Genomic DNA, 19,683 nt, shown 5'->3' with positions numbered 1-19,683 from the left:
CCTTATATTATTTATTGTCAGATGGTTAAGAAGCCGAGTGTGTATTATCTTTCCTAGAAATCGTGGTGACATTCACGTGATAATTACCTGTGAACCATAGTGCCATTTCTGTTGTTCGTCTCATTACGCATGACCTTCAGCTAGGTTCCGTAGTATACAGAAGCAGTTCTTCACGGGACCCTTAGAGTCTGAGGCAACTAACAGCAGGCTGAACTTTCAGTCAAACGAGACTACGCAGGAACAGTAACGTTAATATTCGCGCATTATCGGATTTTTACTCTGTAGCATCACAACTTTATTCTTAGCAAAACAAACTAATGACATAACCAAGTATTATATTAAGTTACATGTCTCGTAAATAATAGCACAACGTTTAGTAACATAACTTACAAAAGTTGTTTAATAATACAAATTAAATAAAGCTAGGTCCTGTTTTCAAGTCACTTTAATATTCGGGCACTGTTCAGGACTAATTATTTCACGACAATTGTTCTCAAAATATATGTTTCAATACGTTGTCGGGTAACGACACTGTTGTATCACTTCTTTCAAAATCAGTGACACGCAGATAATGATCCTTTTTAAATAGTCAGTTCATAAACCATCCCATTCTTCTTTTAATCGACACTTCAAAGTTTTTTTGGAAGATATTAGTGTTTTCAAACAAGTTGTTCTACTTCTCCTCACGCATCCTCTACAGCGTTGAGGTCCAGTGGTAGAGGTGATGGATGCAAGATTATCGGGCAACTGTGCAACAAATATTCCAGCACAGCGCGAGGCTTGTGCTTCGGGTCATTTTCCTGATAGAGCTAGGACTGATCTGATATTCACACTTTTTTTAACACTTTCGCGTGTATTATTCTCTAATATTTTCCGATAGACATATTTGTCCATTATACTGCCGGTGAACACTAATTAGCCAGGTCCAAATGTTTCAATATGCAGCCCCATTCAAGAACACTACCACTCCATGCCTTACAGTCGGGGTAGCAGTTGTTCTCCTTTCACTCCACCATCCTTCGGAAATTTACTGTCGTCGGTAAAAGTGACATCATTCCTCCATGTATCTTCTTTCGTAATAAACTCTTTAGCAAAGTACGGTCTCTTCTTTCGATTATGTTCATTCGCATACCGCTTCTTCCTAGCCGCTCTTCCATTGTACTGACTACATTTCAATGTTCTGCACATCTGGACGCCTCTGGTGGTAAATTTCTAGGAAATTGAAACTGGACGGAAATTTGATAGAATTTCTTTAACTCATTTCTTAAACAAAGGCTTAACCTTAGCATATTTCAACCAATCAGGAAATGGTTCTCTGACGAGTGACTAGCCACACTAACAACTTTTTGTTACTAGACTTAGTTGCACACTCTTTAATTAACTTTTTTGGTATTTTATCAGAACAGCTACAATTTTTAATTGTAAAGACCTTATCTTGGACGTTACTTCTACTGGTGTAGTAAGGGTCATACCCTCCGTAGCGTAGCGATAGCGTTACCACCTACCACGCAGGAGGTTCGATTCCCGGCAGAGGACTAGGTATTGTGTCCTTCATCATTGACTCGCAAGTCGCCGATGTGGAGTCACCTAAAAAGGACTTACAATACGATGGCCGAAATCCCCCGAATGGGGCCTCCCGGCCAACAATGCCATACGATCATTTCATTTCAATAAGGGTCACAATCATATTACTGGATTATTTGCAACGACTGGTATGAGGTGTTCCATGACAGCATCTAACGAACCTGACGGCTTCAGGCAGTGACGATACGGTACGTCACGTCTCATGAAATACTCGTTCGTCACAAAAGAATTCATACGATATGCAGATGTATCGCACAAGACAAATTACTTCATTTCCCTTCCGCAACAGCTCGGCTATAGCCAAGTTAGTCTGCACAGCTCCTTCCAGCAACGACTTCCCCGCGGCAGTCGGAATACAGTTTTACTTATGTCTTTGACCGGAAATTATAGCCTTCATGTTGTTACCACATAAACTGTATCAGTTCATAGGCTAAAGATTATACACAATTCAGAGGGCAGCACGTTTAGTTATAGCCAAATCATAGTAAATTAATATACATTTATTGGTGAAAACAGCTGAGAATAATTTTTACCGAAAGTATTTTCTGAAAACGTACTTACTTTTGGTATCGATGGCTTCACTCATGGACGTGTTCTCCTGAGCCTCGCTCTTGTCTGGATCAACAACCCCCTTGTTTTTGAGCTGAATAAGCAAATCCATGAAATCTTTCCTCGTGATATTGTTCTTCTCCCTGTAGGCTACGGTGTCTGCAACCATGCGACGAAAGTATTCGCTGACCGCTGCAGTTCCACCCTTGATCCTGTAAGGGAGATGTTCCACTTCCGAATTCATAAGAACGACATGATCAAAGTTCTCATCAAGCTGCTTCACAAAGAGGGGTCCTCAGAGACCTCGCCTGAAGTTCTGAACGCTTGCTGCAGCCATAAAAATATGGAGAGAGGTAAGGAATAAAACTATTTGGTAACAAAACTAAAATATAGAAATAGAAGTATTCTGACGAAAATGGAAAGTATTACAAAAGAAACACTTTGACGCAACGCCTCCAAACTGCTACTGCAGTATTTCGATGTTGTTGTTGTGGTCTTTAGTCCTGAGACCGGTTTGATGCAGCTCTCCAAGCTACTCTATCCTGTGCAAGCTTCATCTCCCAGTACTTACTGCAACCTACATCCTTCTGAATATGCTTAGTGTATTCATCTCTTAGCCTCCCTCTACGATTTTTACCCTCCATGCTGCCCTCCAATGCTAAATTTGTGATCCCCTGTTGCCTCAGAACATGTCTTACCAACAGTTACCTTCTTCTAGTCAAGTTGTGCCACAAGTTCCATTTCTCCTCAATTCTATTCAATACCTCCTCATTAGTTATGTGATCTACCCATCTAATCTTCTTCTGTAGCACCACATTTCGAAAGCTTCTATTCTCTTCTTGTCCAAACTATTTATCGTCCATGTTTCACTTCCATACATGGCTACACTCCATACAAATACTTTCAGAAACGACTTCCTGACACTTAAATCTATACTCGATGTTAACAAATTTCTCTTCCTCAGAAACGCTTTCCTTGCCATTGCCAGTCTACATTTTATATCCTCTCTACTTCGACCATCATCAGTTATTTTGCTCCCCAAATAGCAAAACTCCTTTACTACTTTAAGTGTCTCATTTCCTAATCTAATTCCCTCAGCATCACCCGACTTAATTCGACCACATTCCATTATCCTCGTTTTGCTTTTGTTGATGTTCATCTTATATCCTTCTTTCAAGACACTGTCCATCCCGTTAAGCTGCTCTTCCAGGTCCTCTGCTGTCTCTGACAGAATTACAATGTCATCGGCGAACCTCAAAGTTTTTATTTCTTCTCTATGGATTTTAATACCTACTCCGAATTTTTGTTTTGTTTCCTTTACTGCTTGCTCAGTATACAGACTGAATAACATCGGGGAAAGACTTGTGTTAACGTGCCACAGCAATGCCTCTGCGACGTGCATGGCGTCGTCGCTGGCGGCACAGCGTGCCTGTGTATCGCAGTTTGAAGGCGATTGATATTGACTTGGCTGGGCAGTTTAATAAACAGCAATTGATTGGAAGTCCAAATGTTTTTCGTGGACTGCATCTGAACTTCACTTGTGATGTTCAGCTTGTGTTTGGAGGTAGTACATGTCTTCCACTGGCTGTTGTATGGGGCAACCGAGCAGATTATGGTGGCCTTCAAGCTTTTCCAGATGCTAACATATTGGATTGGAGAACATGGAGTATAGCAGAGACCACAGGAATGTTGGCTAAACAGCCTTATGGTACACTTGTTCCAAGCATGCCATTTGTTTCGACTACGAGAAGGAAGAAGAAATTAAATGCTGATGAGTACTTGTTTATATGGGCCAAAGTCGGTAATGGCAACTGTAAAATAAAGATCAACGGTGACTGTATGATATATTACAGACAATAAAGTGTGTTTTGTCCTTTCCTTATCTCCTTTCCTTATCTCCCTGTCTCCTTCCATTCCCAACCACTGCTTCCCTTTCGTGCCTCTCGACTCTTATAACTGCCATCTGGTTTCTGTACAAATTGTAAATAGTCTTTCGCTCTCTGTATTTTACCCCTGCCACCTTTAGAATTTGAAAGAGAGTATTCCAGTCAACATTGTCAAAAGCTTTCTCTAACTCTACAAATGCTAGAAACGTGGGTTTGCCTTTCCTTAATCTTTCTTCTAAGACAAGTCGTAGGGTCATTATACCTCACGTGTTCCAACATTTCTACGGAATCCAAAGTATTTCCATACGTTGATTAATATTTCATCGTTATGCGGACTTACTTTCAGTATTTTAAGTACAATGTAAGGTCATTATTATAGATGAAGAAAGGTGTGAGGACATGGTGCCTATTTGATGTGTCTAACGAGAGTCGAACTTTTCAGGTGGAGATCGCAACGCAGCGTGCCCAGGGGTCGTGCAAGTGGAGCGTATCGTCATCTTACGGACTTACAGAAAGGTAGAATCATCAGGACGAGGGACATAAGAACATCAGAACGACAGATTGCACGGACAGGTACAGGTACTTCCAGAAGAGCTACAAAGCGAGGAGGTTGTAGGATTGTTGGACTGGCTGTGAGAACAGACGGATGCCGTTAACTAAAACCCAGGCATTGGTTACAGGCGGAGTGCCGCTAAGGACCGTCACATCTCGAGTTGGGAAGCCTCCTTTACCGCTGACGCAATAACAAAGGCAACAGCCTGAATCAGATGGGACATTTTGTGGTATTCTGTGGCGTTCACCGACGAGTCACGCTGATATTTGTGGTGATGCATTCATACGAGGAGCGTTCGATAAGTAATGGAACACATTTTTTTCTGAAAGAAGTTTGGTTATATTCAGAATTCGAATACACACTATTATTTCCCACTCTTTTGGTTACAAAAATCTATTTTTTAGCATAATCTCCGTTCAGTACGACGGTCTTACGCCATCTTACTGGGAGGACTTGTATATCTGTATGGTACCACTTTTCTGGTTGACGTACAATCCAACGTCTTACTGCATCAGAGACCTCACCATCATTCACGTACTGCCTTCTGCCCTCATTGGGCCAAAAGGACGGGAGTCGAAACGTACGAGAGCCAGGCGGAATGGTGAATAGGGAAGAACAGTCAAACGAAGTTTTGTGAGCTCCTCTCGGGTGCGTAGACTTGTGTGAGGCCTTAAGTGGTCATGAAGATGGAGAAGTTCGTTTGAATTTTTGTGGTGGCGAAAGCGGTGAAGTCGTTTCTTCAATTTCCTGAGGGTAGCACAATACACTAGTGAGTCGATTGGCGAACCATGAAGGAGGAGCTCAAACAAAGTAACCCCTTCAGAGTCCCAGAAAACTTTACCAACTTAAAGTGCAGCGTTGCACTTCTTCTTTGGAGAAGTGGTGCGGCGCCATTCCGTAGATTGCTGTTCTGTTTTCCGTTCGAAGTGATTAACCTATGATTCATTGCGTGTGATGATGTTCCACAAAATATTGTCACGATCAGCTTCGTAACACGGAAGCAATTCCGTCCAGATGGTCCTTAGTTGCGCTTTATGGTCTTCTATTAGGCGGGAAGGAACCCAGTGGGCTTACAGCTTTGAGTACCCCAACTTGTGTATGAGTGTTGCAGCAGTGCCAACAGAGGCATTCAACTGTGCAGCAAGGTATCTGACAGCGATCCCTTGATTATCTCGAATGAGAATGTCCGCACGTTCCAATATTGCAGCCGCGCGGAGTGGCCGCGCGGTTTGAGGCGCCAAGTGACGGATTGCGCGGCCCCTCCCGCTGGAGGTTCGAGTCCTCCCTGGGGCATGGGTATGTGTGTTGCTCTTAGCATAAGTTCGTTTAAGTTACTTTAATTAGTGTGTAAGTCTAGGGTCCGATGAACTCGGCAGTTTGGTCCTTTAAGAATACACACATTTGAACGTTTGACTAGCAACTCTGAGACTTTTCTCTTTCGCTAAGCAGACGCGTTTCACATCTGAACTGAACGTCGTAGAACGGATACGTTTCCGGAAATGGGTTCCTATTGAATATACGAGGGTCACTCCAAAAGAAATGCACTCTATTTTTTTAAAAATACAGTTTTCATTCTGCATGTGTGAAAGTTTTACAATGTGTAGATACATCCTTCCCGCTTGTTTTCAAAGTTAGTTCAACTTGTTCCAGTGAGTGACGCCGTCACAGCATGTCTTCAAAATGGCTGCTACACTTAACGTTCGTAAGAAGCAAGGTGCTGTCATAGAATTCCTGTGCTGTGAAAACGAGACAGTGGGAAACATCCACAAGAGGTTGAAAAAGGTGTATGGAGATGCTGCTGTCGATCGCAGTACAGTTAGTCGGTGGCCAAGCACGTTACGTGATGAAAGTGGGCACGGCAATATTGAGGATTGTCCTCGCAGCGGCAGGCCTCGTACTACACACACTCCAGACAATGTGCAGAGAGTTAACGAATTGGTGACTGCTGACACACACATCACAGTGAACGAATTGTCACGCTACGTTGGGATAGGGGAAGGAAGTGTTTGCAGATTACTGAAAGTGTTGGCGTTAAAAAAGATTTGTGCCAGGTTGGTTTCCAGGATGTTGACAGTGGCTCATAAAGAAACAAGAAAAACGGTATGCAGCGAACTTTTGGAACAGAACGAGAATGGTGGACATGAATTCCTTGGAAGACTTGTGACAGGCGATGAAACATGGCTCCATCATTTTTCACCAGAGACGAAGGGGCAATCAGTGGAGTGGCATCATGCAAACTCACCAAAGAAAAAAAATTCAAAACCACACCTTCTGCTGGAAGAGTTATGGCTACCGTGTTTTTTTTTATTCCGAAGGACTCTTGCTTGTGGACATCATGCCAAGTGGAACCACCACAAATTCTGATGCATATGTGACAACACTGAAGAAACTTCAAGCTCGACTGAGTCGTGTTCGACCACATCGGCAAAAGCAGGATGTTTTGCTGTTGCATGACAATGCACGGCCACATGTCAGTCAAAAAACCATGGAAGCGATCACAAAACTCGGATAAACAACACTGAAACACCCGCCTTACAGTCCTGACCTGGCTCCATGAGACTATCGTCTCTTTGGGAAACTGAAAGACTCTCTTCGTGGAACAAGGTTTGAAGATGATGACTCGCTTGTGCACGCTGCCAAACAGTGCCTCCAACAGGTTGGTCGAGAAATTTCCTAAAGGATGTATCTACACACTGCAAAACTTTCAAACATGTAGAATAAAAGATGGATTTTCTAAGAAATGGTGTGCATTTCTTTTGGAGTGACCCTCGTATTATGCACTTACTCTCCTCTGCATGTCTTAGATGTTTGTAATGGGATTTTTCAAATACCCTGTACGCAAATCCAGCGTATGTACTAACACACAAAGCACTATAAATTATGATAAAACAAGTTGGATGGGATAGGAAGTTTAGGTCCTAATCGCTGAAACAGGCTAGCAGGTAACCTGTTGGCGAAAACAATGTGCGGAGCTATTATCGGGCCTGAAGCTGTAACTGTTATTAAGCGGAGAAACAATTTTCCATTAATACCTAATAGAAGGGATCAGAAGATGACTATATAGGATAAGAAGCGATGGAACAATTTTATACTTCTGTTGTAATGAAACGACTAGGACCGGAACATCTGCAAGGTTGCGAATACGATTCGTGAAACAATTTTGACCAGCGATATTCGTACCACTTGTATAGAAATTTTCCGTACACATCGCCGAACTGGTGTAGAGAGGTCATAAGCGTGCTTGCAGGAAATACGCCCTCGCAAAGATCGCGAGAAACGCACCACGGGGCCAGAGGCAATAACTAAAGTAAGTAAAGAAAGAGTTCCTAATCACTAGCGAAAATGAAGGGTCAAAATAACTGTGGGATAAAGAAACGGGTACTTAGTTGTATACTTCTGTTATAGTGAAATAACTAGTTCAGGAATGCAAGCAAAATCAAAAATACTCTTCATGAAGCAACTATCACGAGGAACAGTAGTGCCAGTTTTATAAAATAAATATGATTGGTTTGACTGACTGATATGAAATAACTAAAAGTATTTGTTAGCCGAAAACACTACTTGTAACTATGATTCAAAACACCTGTAACTATAAAAACACACTGCTGGCCATCCAAAATGCACACCACAGTGAAACTGATTGGGGGATAACAAGATGCACAAAGATCACATCTCTGAAATAAAGTGAAGCGAGGAAGATAATGAAATTAATATTGAGTGTTGCCTCCATTATTTCGCTGCACCCGTTGCCACACGCCTCGGGAGTGAATCAAAGTCTGTGTCTATGTTGCTGGGGTATTGCAGTCCATGCTGCTTCCACATACTGCCAAAGTTGATCTGGTGTAGCAACGACGGTGTATCCCGGGATGTTCCTGGTGGGCGAGAGATCAGGAGAAAAGGGAGGCTAAGGCAGCAAATGAACATGATGGGCGACGAGGAAGTCTTGAATATTGCGTGTTACGTGTGATAGCGCATTTTCCTGCTGCAATGTGGCCGTCAACAAGCCCCGAAGCTGTGGGAGGAGAACAGGTTCCCACACTTCAGAGATGTAACGCGATCTGGTTAGTGTACCAGCAAAGCGTACAAGGGGGTGAGGGAGTGGAATCCTGTACCATCCCAAACCATAATACCGGGTGTAGGACCAGTATGACGATGCATAAGGCAACATTTCAACAGTCTCTCACCACGGTGTCTCCAGACAATAATCTAGATATCGGGCAGAATCGGGATTCGCCGTTAAAGACAACGTCGATTCAACTGGTTGTCCTTGTATATGGTTCATCGCACCACTGCTGCCGCAAACGGACTTCCGGACAGTCCACTCTGCTGCAAACGATGTAGAATGGTGTGCGCGGACACGGCTTGTTGCGCAAGAGATCAGTTTGCTGTGATATGGTTCGTAATGTGGCAGAGCGATCCATCGCTGCCACGCACACAATATTCCTGTTATCAAATGAAGTGGTGCACCGACATGGGTGCAATCGGTACCGTCGGTCCGTCGTTTCCTCCTGCATTCAGCGATGATATATCCGTATATCAGTTGCTTGGTTCCGTCCGATAAGATCGGCGATTTCGCTGAAGGATAATCTACAATCCATAAAGGTAACTATTCTTCCTCTGACGAACTCGTAAACGTGCTCGAAAGACGCTCGCTGCGAGGCATACTGACGGTGCTTATGCAAAACAGTAGTTCGAAAGAACAATTCAAGTGCGTCCACACGCCAGTCTGTTCCCCCTTTATACAGCGCTTGCATGAGACGCTACTGGCGCCCCTGATATGAGCTTGCACTGAAATACTGTTATGTGCACATCTCGTCGCCACAAACGACTACTGAAAATTTCATCTGATTTGCACACTTCCTTCAGGATTTTGGATTTTGGGTGGCGAGCAGTGTAAACTGTCTGTAGCCCACATACTTACGTATGGCTAACCAGTTGTAGCAAAAATGTATCACCACCTGTATATTGTAGACGACTTAGTATCTGTAACAATGAATGGCTAAGTACCTGGTCAACCACACATATCTTGAGGAATGCATAGATTCTGGACCAGCTTGCTCTATAACCTGATCTATCACCCATACATACAGAAGGTGTGGTATGTGATGGGAAGAAGTATACTTTCGTACCAACATGCAGCCTGGCATCTTCAAGAACTCAGTCAGTATGTGTTTCAGGCGTTGTAAAAAATTCGTCAGAGTAGGAGGGTGTTTGCTTTCCTTGCTCAACGAATAGAACTGTATATTCTTGCTGCTGTGTAACAGACTTCATACTGATGTTGATATCGAGCGAGGTGGCGCAGTGGCTAGCACACGGGAGGATGGCGGTTCAGATCCGCGTCCGACCATCTTGATTTCCCTAAATCGCGTGTGGCAAATGACGAGATGGTTCCTTCGAAAGGGCATGGCCGATTTCCTTCCATAATGCTATGGTACCGATGACCCCTCCCCAAAATCAACCAACCAACTGACGTGGATCATCAGTTCCGAATGAAATGAAAGTGGAATCGTTTAATACGTTCTACGTGATGAACTTCACAAAATTTAACAAATATCGGGAGGTGCTTCATGGTGTAACACATTCCATTTCCGTAGTGTATAACAGGAGACAAGCATAATTGTATAACTCTCTGTCTTCCTCCTCTATAAAACATGCTACAAAAATATTAACCTTACTGCCCGCAGTACACAACAATAACCAGTTCAAATAAACTAGTGGCACATGGAGAAATTGTAGTAGTGAATCAACTCTGTTGTGTGTTCTTAGTTTGTCCCTACCACAAACAGTCTCTCGCTACTTAGCTGTCAGCAACAAACAAACAGATTCATTGCTTTTACGAGGAATGTGGGCACATCAATGTGTGCATGATGTATATTGGTTTCACAGTATTAGATTAATTTAGCACCCCATCCTATGCATGCCATGAAAAGTTCAGACCCTAGCATCAACGTACCCTGCATAAAATATAACTATTTTAATCACAATAAATTACAAATTATAGCAAAACCTGACACTTACCTACTTCGCTTTGCTCATTGTTTTACATATTCAGTTCGACTAAATTTGACCCGACATAGATATACTGACAAGATCACATCTCAATAACGACTGCCTTGCCTATCCTCAGGCGTTCTCTCCAAAATTCGAATAACGGCTTGTACGACTGAAAGCACAAAACGTGGCGGCGGAAAATCACAGATGTAATCAAAGTTCGGTACAGCACTGACGCGAGTGAAATACAACACGTAATTTTTCCAGATACTTTGAAGACCCGGGATGAGAATTATACTTGAAACATTACGCAAAAATGGTACTGATCGATTAAGCTTCTGGCGTGCAGCCGCATAAATTCCACTTCTCCTAGCATTTCGATCGTGTGCCGTTCGGTCATCTTCAGAGTGAGTCTTCCGGCCGAACGGTACATGCCCCAAATATTATAAGAAGAAGTGGGATTTATGTGGGTGCACGCCCGAAGTTTAATTTGGCACTCGCTGCGCCATGAAAACATGCACAGGAATTGTATGTTTTTTGTTTTTACATTCATTCCAATAAGGCACAAAAGCTTATCTGCAAATAAAATACGATGTTATTAGCTATAGATATAGGATACAAAACCCTTTACAGCATGCTGAACGTCACTATAGTTCAATGAACTGCTAGCTAGGCCTTTTAGGAAACGGTAGTAGAGGTTGGATTCAATTTAAAATTTCGACATTGATAATAATAATAATAAATTAGTAAATAAATTGCATCATAGTCTAGCAGAAGGGCAAAGATGATCGAAAGCTGATTACTGAATCTAGATAATAGCAGCTGTACGGACACTGAAGGTTTCCTTTTGACTGTATTACTGGAATCTGGCAAGCCGCCCGTACTACAGCAGTACGTAAACGAATTCATTTTTGGAAACAACTTGCCGTGTAATTAACACACAAGGCGATACATTGCATGCTTACTACCTTCTTGTCACAGTGAAGTAACACCTAGTACGCAGCACAATGCTTTTTTTGGGTGGGGGTCAGTCTTTTGACTGGTTTGGTACGGTTCGCTGTAAATTCCTCCCATTTGCCAAGCGCCTCATGTCAGATTAACATTTACACCCAACTATTCAATTATTTTTGGATGTGTTACAATATTCTAAAGTCTAGAACTCCCTCAAGTACGATGGAAGTTATTTCTTGATGTCTTAAGAAATGCTCTATCGTCCTGTCCCTTGTTCTTGTCAGTGTTTCTCTCATATTTCTTTTTTCGCCGAATCGGCAGACAACCTCTTCACTTTTTATCAGCCTATCTAATCAGCGACATTATTTTGCAGCACCACATTTCAAACTCTTCCATTCTCTTCTCTTAAGCATTTCCAACAGTCCTTCATTCAGTTCCATACTATCATGAGATCCAAACGTACAGAAATGTCATCCTCAATATAAGTTCTATGTTAACTACCAGTGGACTTCTTTCTGCCTGTAATTCCCTCCTTTCCTGTGCTACTCTCCTTTCTGTGTCCTCCTTCCTTCGACCGTCGTGTATTAATTTGCTTCCAAGCAATTCCTTTACTTTGTCTACTTTGTGGTTTCCAGTTGTGACTTCAGGATGTTGTTAATTTTATTTCTACTGTTACTCACTACTTTGGTTTTTCTTTTACGTTCCACACAATGTTCCCGTAATTGTCCGTATTTGACTGAGGATAAGTGTCCTCGGCGATTCATCGTTGACATCCTTTCATTCATATCTCCTGTTTCCTTTATTGCTTCCTCAGTATATAGGTTTAATAGAAGGAGTGAAAGACTAAATGCCTATCTTCTACCCTTTCTAATCCGAGTACTCTCTTCGTGGTCGTCCATATTCACTTCCCCTCATGGTTCTTGTATACATTGTGTATTACTCGACTTTCCCTATACTTTATACCCATTTTCATGATATTTTCGAATACATTACACCATTTTACAGCGTCGTAACTTTTTTATAGTTCAACAAATCATTCTTCTTAATTCTTCCATTATCAGTATACTAGCAAGAATATGTATACTTCTGGGTGCTTGATCTGGAGACGAGTCGGAAAAGCAATGACAAATAGTTCATGGAAATAAATACACTCCTGGAAATTGAAATAAGAACACCGTGAATTCATTGTCCCAGGAAGGGGAAACTTTATTGACACATTCCTGGGGTCAGATACATCACATGATCGCACTGACAGAACCACAGGCACATAGACACAGGCAACAGAGCATGCACAATGTCGGCACTAGTACAGTGTATATCCACCTTTCGCAGCAATGCAGGCTGCTATTCTCCCATGGAGACGATCGTAGAGATGCTGGATGTAGTCCTGTGGAACGGCTTGCCATGCCATTTCCACCTGGCGCCTCAGTTGGACCAGCGTTCGTGCTGGACGTGCAGACCGCGTGAGACGACGCTTCATCCAGTACCAAACATGCTCAATGGGGGACAGATCCGGAGATCTTGCTGGCCAGGGTAGTTGACTTACACCTTCTAGAGCACGTTGGGTGGCACGGGATACATGCGGACGTGCATTGTCCTGTTGGAACAGCAAGTTCCCTTGCCGATCTAGGAATGGTAGAACGATGGGTTCGATGACGGTTTGGATGTACCGTGCACTATTCAGTGTCCCCTCGACGATCACCAGTGGTGTACGGCCAGTGTAGGAGATCGCTCCCCAGACCATGATGCCGGGTGTTGGCCCTGTGTGCCTCGGTCGTATGCAGTCCTGATTGTGGCGCTCACCTGCACGGCGCCAAACACGCATACGACCATCATTGGCACCAAGGCAGAAGCGACTCTCATCGCTGAAGACGACACGTCTCCATTCGTCCCTCCATTCACGCCTGTCGCGACACCACTGGAGGCGGGCTGCACGATGTTGGGGCGTGAGCGGAAGATGGCCTAACGGTGTGCGAGACCGTAGTCCAGCTTCATGGAGATAGTTGCGGATGGTCCTCGCCGATACCCCAGGAGCAACAGTGTCCCTAATTTGCTGGCAAGTGGCGGTGCGGTCCCCTACGGCACTGCGTAGGATCCTACGGTCTTGGCGTGCATCCGTGCGTCGCTGCGGTCCGGTCCCAGGTCGACGGGCACGTGCACCTTCCGCCGACCACTGGCGACAGCATCGATGTACTGTGGAGACCTCACGCCCCACGTGTTGAGCAATTCGGCGGTACGTCCACCCGGCCTCCCACATGCCCACTATACGCCCTCGCTCAAAGTCCGTCAACTGCACATACGGTTCACGTCCATGCTGTCGTGGCATGCTACCAGTGTTAAAAACTGCGATGGAGCTCCGTATGCCACGGCAAACTGGCTGACGCTGACGGCGGCGGTGCACAAATGCTGCGCAGCTAGCGCCATTCGACGGCCAACACCGCGGTTCCTGGTGTGTCCGCTGTGCCGTGCATGTGATCATTGCTTGTACAGCCCTCTCGCAGTGTCCGGAGCAAGTATGGTGGGTCTGACACACCGGTGTCAATGTGTTCTTTTTTCCATTTCCAGGAGTGTATGTATTTAATGAGCGGCTGGTCGCTGCTAAGTTTATTTCTGAACTTTTTTTTTTTTTTTAAGAAAAGGAAGAAGAAGAATACGCACCACGAAGGAGTGATGCAAATAGGTTACAAATTGATATTCATACAGATTTCTAAGGTAAATGGAAAAGGATGAACTTTGGCGGCCGATGGATGAATGTGTGACGCTGCAACGTAGGTTTACTGTGCAACTCCCAAGAATGGAAAAGAGGGGACTTGTAGATACCCTGGCATAAAATCTTTGCAAATTTCATTCTACGTACTAAGTTGGACCTTAACTATGGCCTACAGACAGGCGCGTGAACAATATATACATATGACGGTATTTGAGAAAGCTGGGCTCAAAGAAGCCAGTTGGAGGAACTTACGAAACACTCGACTTCTGAACGGAGTGATGCCACTATTCGACGATGTTCGCAGGTATGGGTGAACCATGGCCGGACACAGTGTCGAGAAGGAAGTGGTCGATCTAGAGGGACGACAGAAAGAAAGGACCGAGAAATCGTGAGAGCCGTATCCAGAACCCCGGATTCATCATTATCATCGATCTGAGGTGCAACTGGTGCTTCATCGACCACAAGGATCCAGTTTGCAGCGTTGTCGGGCACATTCGGTCTGGAATCTTACTGATTTGAGTAGAAATATGTTCAGTGAAGATTCTTGCTACGAATTGAGGTACGACGTCCAGTATAGACGCCGCAGACAACGGTTGGATACCAACCTATCAGTTGCCCACTATATGGCGGAGTTGATATTTTATTTCATAGCATGTCTCCATTTGTTGTCATCATCTTGACCCTTAAAGTACAGCGTTAGGTCGACGATGTTCTATGCCTCGTTTTGTTGGGAAGCGATCCAGAGCATATATTTAAGCAAGATAACGTCTGCCTGCACATTGCAAGAGTTTCTAATTCTTGTCTACGTGCTTGCCAAACCATACCTTGGCCAGCAAGGTAGTCGGATCTCTCCCCAGTTGGAAATGTTTGGAGCTTTATGGGCAGGGTCCTTCAACCAACTCGGGATTTTGACGATCTAAGTCATCAGTTGGACATAATTTGGCACGATGTCCCTCAGGACATCCAGCTTTGCTGTCAATCAATTGCCAAGACCGAATAACTGCCTGCATAAGGCCGAGAGGGGGACCAGCGCGTTACTGACTTGTTCAGTTTGTGAAACTCTTTTTCTTGAGTAAACCACCCAATTTTTCTGAAGCTGTAATTACTTGTTTCTCTGTACGTGTACATCAAATATATCCGTCCCATTTGGATGATTCCTTCGTGGTGTCCCGTTTTTCTGTTTTGTCTTAGAGTGCATTTGATAACTTACAGTCGCAGGCTCCTAAAGTACCCGTAATTACCTTAAAAGTCTGGTGAGTGTGGGACTGATGAAAGCGAGGATGCTGCTGATGCCCGACTGTATGGTGGGCTTGAAGATCCTGCGGCCCCACTGGCGGAACTCGCTGTCTGGGTTCCGCTGGCAGTTGCACTCGATGCCGAAGGCGACGGACGCGATGATGTCAGTGGAGTACCTGGCTGCCAGTTCCCGCACTTCCACAGTGTCGCCGCGCTCGGCCACCGCCTCCAGCACGTCTGCCATCTCGCGGCCGCACTCTGACAGCGTCTACCGGCAACCGTGGATTGCTGTTAACACCACTGCTTAGAGTTTCGCGGGGAGCCCTCTACAAACCAGAACGGGAGTCCTGGAACTTGAAAACAACTATTTCCTTTTCGATGTACAGAACTAACACATCAGTATAAAGTATCAAACAATACAGTTTGAAAACACAGAGAACAATGGAAGCAAGGTATAATTCTAAACGCCATTATCGGACGTCCTGGGTAAGCACACCAAACACAACTTCACGACGGCACATATACTGGAATACGAGGGGCATTCAAGAAGTAATGCAACGCATTTCTTTCGCGGCCAGTTTCGGTTGAAAAAATGCGGCATTTATTGAGTGGCAGCGTGGAATATTAGCGCTTCAGTCCCTGGAGTTTCATGACGTTCCGATAGGTAGCCTTCAAAATGGTGTCTCTAACGAAGGTGCGTTCCTAGCAGAGAGCGGTCATCGAGTTCCTTTTGAAGAGAAACCAGAGCATCTCAAATACTCGTAGGCGCTTGCAGAATGACTATAGAGGCCTTTCATTGAAGAAAAACACGGTGAATCGTTGGGCGAAGCGTCCGTCATCATCGCAACAAAGCCAAGGAAACCTGTCCAGTCTCCCACGAGTTGGCTGGCTGCACGCATCTGTGACACTTCCAATGTTGGAACGTGCGGACACTCTCATTTGAGGTGGTCGACGGATTACTATCAAACAAATCGCTACTCTGCTCGGCATCTGTGTTGGCAGCGCTGACACACTCGTCCACCTGCTGAGGTATTCAAAAGCGTGTGCCCTCTGGGTTCCTAAGACCATAAAGAACAACGATGGACCATCAGTGTGGAAGAGCTTGCAAGTCACCTGGTGAATGAAAATTTTTTGTCCAGCATCATCACAGGCGATAAAACATGGGTTCATCACCTCCCACCGGAAACAGAACGGCAATCCATGTAGTGGCGCCACATCACCTCGCCGAGGAAAAGGTTCAAAGCCGCATCCTCACCTGGTAAAGTCATGGAGACAGTCTTCTGAGACTAGAAAGGCGTGGCGCAACGATCACCTCGGAAGTGTATTGTGCTACCCTCAGGAAACTGAAGGGACGACACCAGCGTGTTCGCCACCACAAAAAACCTTACTGGACTGTTTTCACTCCGCCATCCTACCGATCGGATCTAACACCTTTCCAATTCCATCTGTTTGGCCCAATGAAGGTAGCATTTCGTGAGAAGCACTTCGTGAATGATGGGGAGCTCATTGATGCAGCAACACTTTGGCTCATGTCAACCAGCAGAGTGGTCCCAAGCAGCATACGGGCCCTCACAGTAATGTGGCGTAAGGCAGTAACAATGAACGCAGATTATGTTCAAAAATAGTTGTTTCTCTCCAGAAGAGTGGGGAATAATATGGTGTATTGGAATCTGAACAAATGCATACCACAATGTGTTGTATTACTTACTTAAGACCCCCCCCCCCCTCCCCTTACCTTAACAAGTCACCACTGAAGATGCTCCACAAATAAAAGATGAAACGTATATGGTACAATACAAACAGCCTTTCATTATTTCAGAAGTGCTAGTTCTGCAAGGTTCGCAGAAGAGCTTCTGTGAAGTTTGGAAGGTAGGAGACGAGGTACTGGCAGAATTGAAGCTGTGAGGACGGGTCGTGAGTCGTGCTTGGGTAGCTCAGATGTTAGAGCACTTGCCCGCGAAAAGCAAAGTTACCGAGTTCGAGTATCGGTCCGGCACACAGTTTTAATCTGTCAGGAAGTTTCATATCAGAGCACACTCCGCTGCAGAGTAAAAATCTCATTCTGGAGACTTTAATTTAGTTTCAGTTGACGAATCACATCTTTAAGAATACAAAAGAGCTCAACTTGTCTGGGTCGCAGGGTATTCCCCAACCAGAGACAATAGAACTGTCGAACAGTTAACAAAAGGTAGCATCACGGAAGGAATACCTTTCTTTATACGTTTACTTTATACACCACTGTAACTAAAGGGGCATTTAATGATTGGTACAGATTCTGGGAAACCTCTCAGTTGATGAAACGACATAAGTTTCACGTATTCAACAATACAATCCCAAAAGAAAACGGCATTCAAAGTTAAAACTTTAACAAACTATATACAACGTCAGTCACAAGAATCCATAATGGACAGTGCTGTTATGCTGCACATCTCTGCAGGACCCCCTCTCCCTATTGGGAAAATCACCTCTCAGATGTAAAAAAATGGTTCTAATGGCTCTAAGCACTATGGGACTTAACATCTGAGGTCATCACGCTCCTGGACTTAGAACTACTTAAACCTAACTAACCTAAGGACATCACACACATTCATGCCCGAGGCAGGATTCGAACCGGCAACCGTAGCAGCAGCGCGGTTCTGGGCTGAAGCGCCTAGAACGGTTCGGCCACGGCGGCCAGCTCTCAGAAGTAGCACATCTTAAATATCGTCTTCTCAGCTGGTCATCAGGTCAAAATTTGTAAGAACTGTCGACAAACTGAGAATTCTTCTACTGACAAGTGTCACAAAGCTTGCCTAATAGCCAAAACTTTAGACTTACATCGCAAGATACTATCAAGAGATGGACATGCATACCTAAATACTAAGATGCGAAGATACTGAGCCATAGCAACTGCAGTACTTGATTAATTCCACTGGTGCACGTTACACCAGGAACTAATAACAGAAAAAGAAACCGTATGCAGTGATATAATAACTTAAAAACTGGTAATTTGTGAATAATGTTAATCTATCGCCCAAGTAGTTAATTACTTCCAGTGATAAATTCTGTAAAACTTACTCCAGTGAAAAGTGATTGCCAATTATTAACATACTTAGCACAAGAATAAGAAAGTTTATACAGGGCGTTTCAACGTCTTTGAATCAAATATCTAGGAGTGATAGTTGACGTCATGTGGAACTACTTTTGTTAGAGACAAAATGCTCGCTGACGCTTCCCCGTGACGCTAGCCATCTTTTATTATTGGTCCTGAGAGACAGCAGGTGTAGGCGCTTTGCAGCTTGAGTATTCTATCTGTGTAGCCTACAATCCTGAAATCAGCTCCGTGTGAAAGGGGGTATGTCTAGCTACTGAAATATCTTTCTCCTCTTAGTGGCACTCATTCATAAGGGTATCATGCTGAAAATCAGTCTATCAATCTATCGGTTTACTGGGGTAGGGCGTCAGCAGTAGCACCGCAACTGGTTTGTAGACTGTGGCACGACATATTGTAAAGAGAATAGAGGTGACTGGTTCTGATTGTGTGTTGTACTTCGTTCAAGTGTGCAATAGTGCAGGGGCTGGATAGCGCGCCACTGACAGCTTCCACGGAGACGCGGTAGCCCCTGCTAGATGGGACACTGGGAGCATGAGAATCTGTTAAACTTAACTCGGACCCATACGTGACATCATGTCTGCCCGCCAGCATACACAAAGGACTACACATCGGGTGCTTGTAATTAAAGTGTAGCTACCCACAGACGTCGACTGTGGGCTGCAGTTATCGTATGGCAGAGAACCTTGGTAGATATATACATTAATGCGGAACCGATTTATGCAGGAAAATAAAAAGTTCCAATTTTTGACCACCAGAGAAAATCTAGCGCAGTGAGTGCAAGAAAGATGTAGAGAAATGATTCTATATGTAATGGATAAGGGACGAGATGTGGGTAGAAAAGGCCAAACAAATGAGAAAGGCATAATGCTGAATTTATTATTACTGCGGCTTACACAGTGTTTGTAATATGAGCACTGGAGGCATTGGCGATGTGCTGCACAACGCTAGAATTGCACCTGGTGTTCAAAATTGGAAATAAATATTTTCCAGCGTAAATCTGTTTTCCACATCTATCAAGTTTCTCTGCCATACAACAATTACACCCCACAATGGACCATTATGAGGAACTACACTTCAATTATATCCACACCTTGGCTTTATCTACTCTTGTGCACGTGCCGCAGATACC

General features: G+C 44.2%; 1 protein-coding gene across 1 annotated transcript in view; it reads right to left on the bottom strand.

The window, feature by feature from the left end:
* LOC126484973 (cytochrome P450 6k1-like) overlaps positions 1-19,683 on the bottom strand; it is a 74,722-nt gene that overhangs the window by 32,769 nt on the left and 22,270 nt on the right. The window contains exons 3-4 of the mRNA XM_050108577.1: positions 15,466-15,728; positions 2,196-2,345 (exon numbers count right to left, since the gene is read on the bottom strand). Coding sequence (XP_049964534.1) covers positions 2,196-2,345; positions 15,466-15,728 — 413 coding nt within the window. The remainder of the gene's footprint in view (positions 1-2,195; positions 2,346-15,465; positions 15,729-19,683) is intronic.

Source organism: Schistocerca serialis, chromosome 6, assembly GCF_023864345.2.
Source record: "Schistocerca serialis cubense isolate TAMUIC-IGC-003099 chromosome 6, iqSchSeri2.2, whole genome shotgun sequence".
NCBI classification, from domain to species: domain Eukaryota; kingdom Metazoa; phylum Arthropoda; class Insecta; order Orthoptera; family Acrididae; genus Schistocerca; species Schistocerca serialis.
The sequence above is the reverse complement of the archived record's forward strand: the minus strand, read 5'-3'. Positions and strand labels throughout refer to the sequence as shown.